Genomic DNA, 1,060 nt, shown 5'->3' with positions numbered 1-1,060 from the left:
CAGGAGGGACCTCGCGCCCCCACAGAGCGAGGTTCCGGGGCTGAGTACCCCGCGGGGAGGCGACCTCCGAGCCTGGACAGAGGAACCGGAGAGGTGAGTCCGTACCGTTCCGCGGCCCTCATGCGGGAGGAGAGGCCGGGCTGGATCCGTCCACGACGGGACCGACCGTGGAGGGCTCCGCTGGACCAGAGCCTGGTCAGCAATGGCCGGATCCGCGGCCACAGACACTCAGAACGCCCCCCGCCCGCTGGTGAACGCTGACAACAAGCCTGAGGCAGCACCGCCGGCGCGCCTACCGACTACGGCCGCGGGGCGGCGCACGCGGAAGTACGTCATGCGTCCAAGAGCCGGGCGGGACAGGCCGGGATGAAAACTACATCTCCCAGAATCCTCTGCGGAGCGTCCAACTAACTGGACCGGCTTCCCGAAGGCGGGAAGGGACAGAGGTTTGGAACCTAACAACCTAACGGGAAAGGCAGGCAGCGGGCGGGCCTCCGCGAGAGTCCGGGCCGTCAGTCCAGGGCAGCCCTAGGCCCCAGTTTCCGCACAGCCACGCAGCCCCGGCAGAAGGCTGGCATCGCTGGAGCGGCAGGCGTGCTCAGGTCTGGATGTCAAAGTAAGATAGAGTTAGACCACAAGGCATAGCAGAGAGGGGCACTGTGAGGCTGCAGGCTGCAGTTCCCAGGGTTATAAAACAGTTCTGATGATCAGCGCACCATAAAGGGGAAAGTACAGTAGGCGGAGAGAGAAATAGAGGTTCACCCATAATAGGAGATGTTAACATACTTCTCTCGGTCCGACACAGATCAAGCGACCCACTCTCATAACAATGCAATGAAACCACGCACCCTGGCAGCTACCAAGGGGCTTCAAACCCTCAACCTGTCAATCCTGCAAGCCGGTCGCAGAGCCCTCTGGGAAGTGTAGTTCTGAAGCGAGCGGAATTCCGGGAAATGTAGTTCTGCGCAGACACTTCCGCCTTCGGGAGGTGTCAAGCGGGTGCTGCGGCCTCCAGGGGGAGGCTTTGTGGCGCGGAGACGGGACCGGGAGGTTTCGGCCT

At 62.6% G+C, this 1,060-nt stretch overlaps 1 protein-coding gene across 3 annotated transcripts in view; it reads right to left on the bottom strand.

Annotated features, from left to right (window-relative positions):
• LOC102263638 (zinc finger protein 26) overlaps positions 1 to 314 on the bottom strand; it is a 36,795-nt gene extending 36,481 nt beyond the window's left edge. For 2 of the 3 annotated variants that reach the window (XM_005873267.2, XM_014545368.1), the window contains exon 1: positions 106 to 314. Coding sequence is in view for 1 of the 3 variants with exons in the window: in XM_014545370.1 (XP_014400856.1) it covers positions 2 to 122 (121 nt within the window). In the remaining 2 variants the exon portion in view is untranslated. Of the gene's footprint in view, position 1 lies in introns of all 3 variants that reach the window. The other variant, XM_014545370.1, reaches the window with a different exon arrangement.
• Between the last annotated feature and the right edge of the window lie 746 nt (positions 315 to 1,060).

The sequence above is a fragment of the Myotis brandtii genome, unplaced genomic scaffold (genome assembly GCF_000412655.1).
Source record: "Myotis brandtii unplaced genomic scaffold, ASM41265v1 scaffold403, whole genome shotgun sequence".
Classification (NCBI taxonomy): domain Eukaryota; kingdom Metazoa; phylum Chordata; class Mammalia; order Chiroptera; family Vespertilionidae; genus Myotis; species Myotis brandtii.
This window is presented reverse-complemented; position numbering and strand designations above follow the sequence as displayed.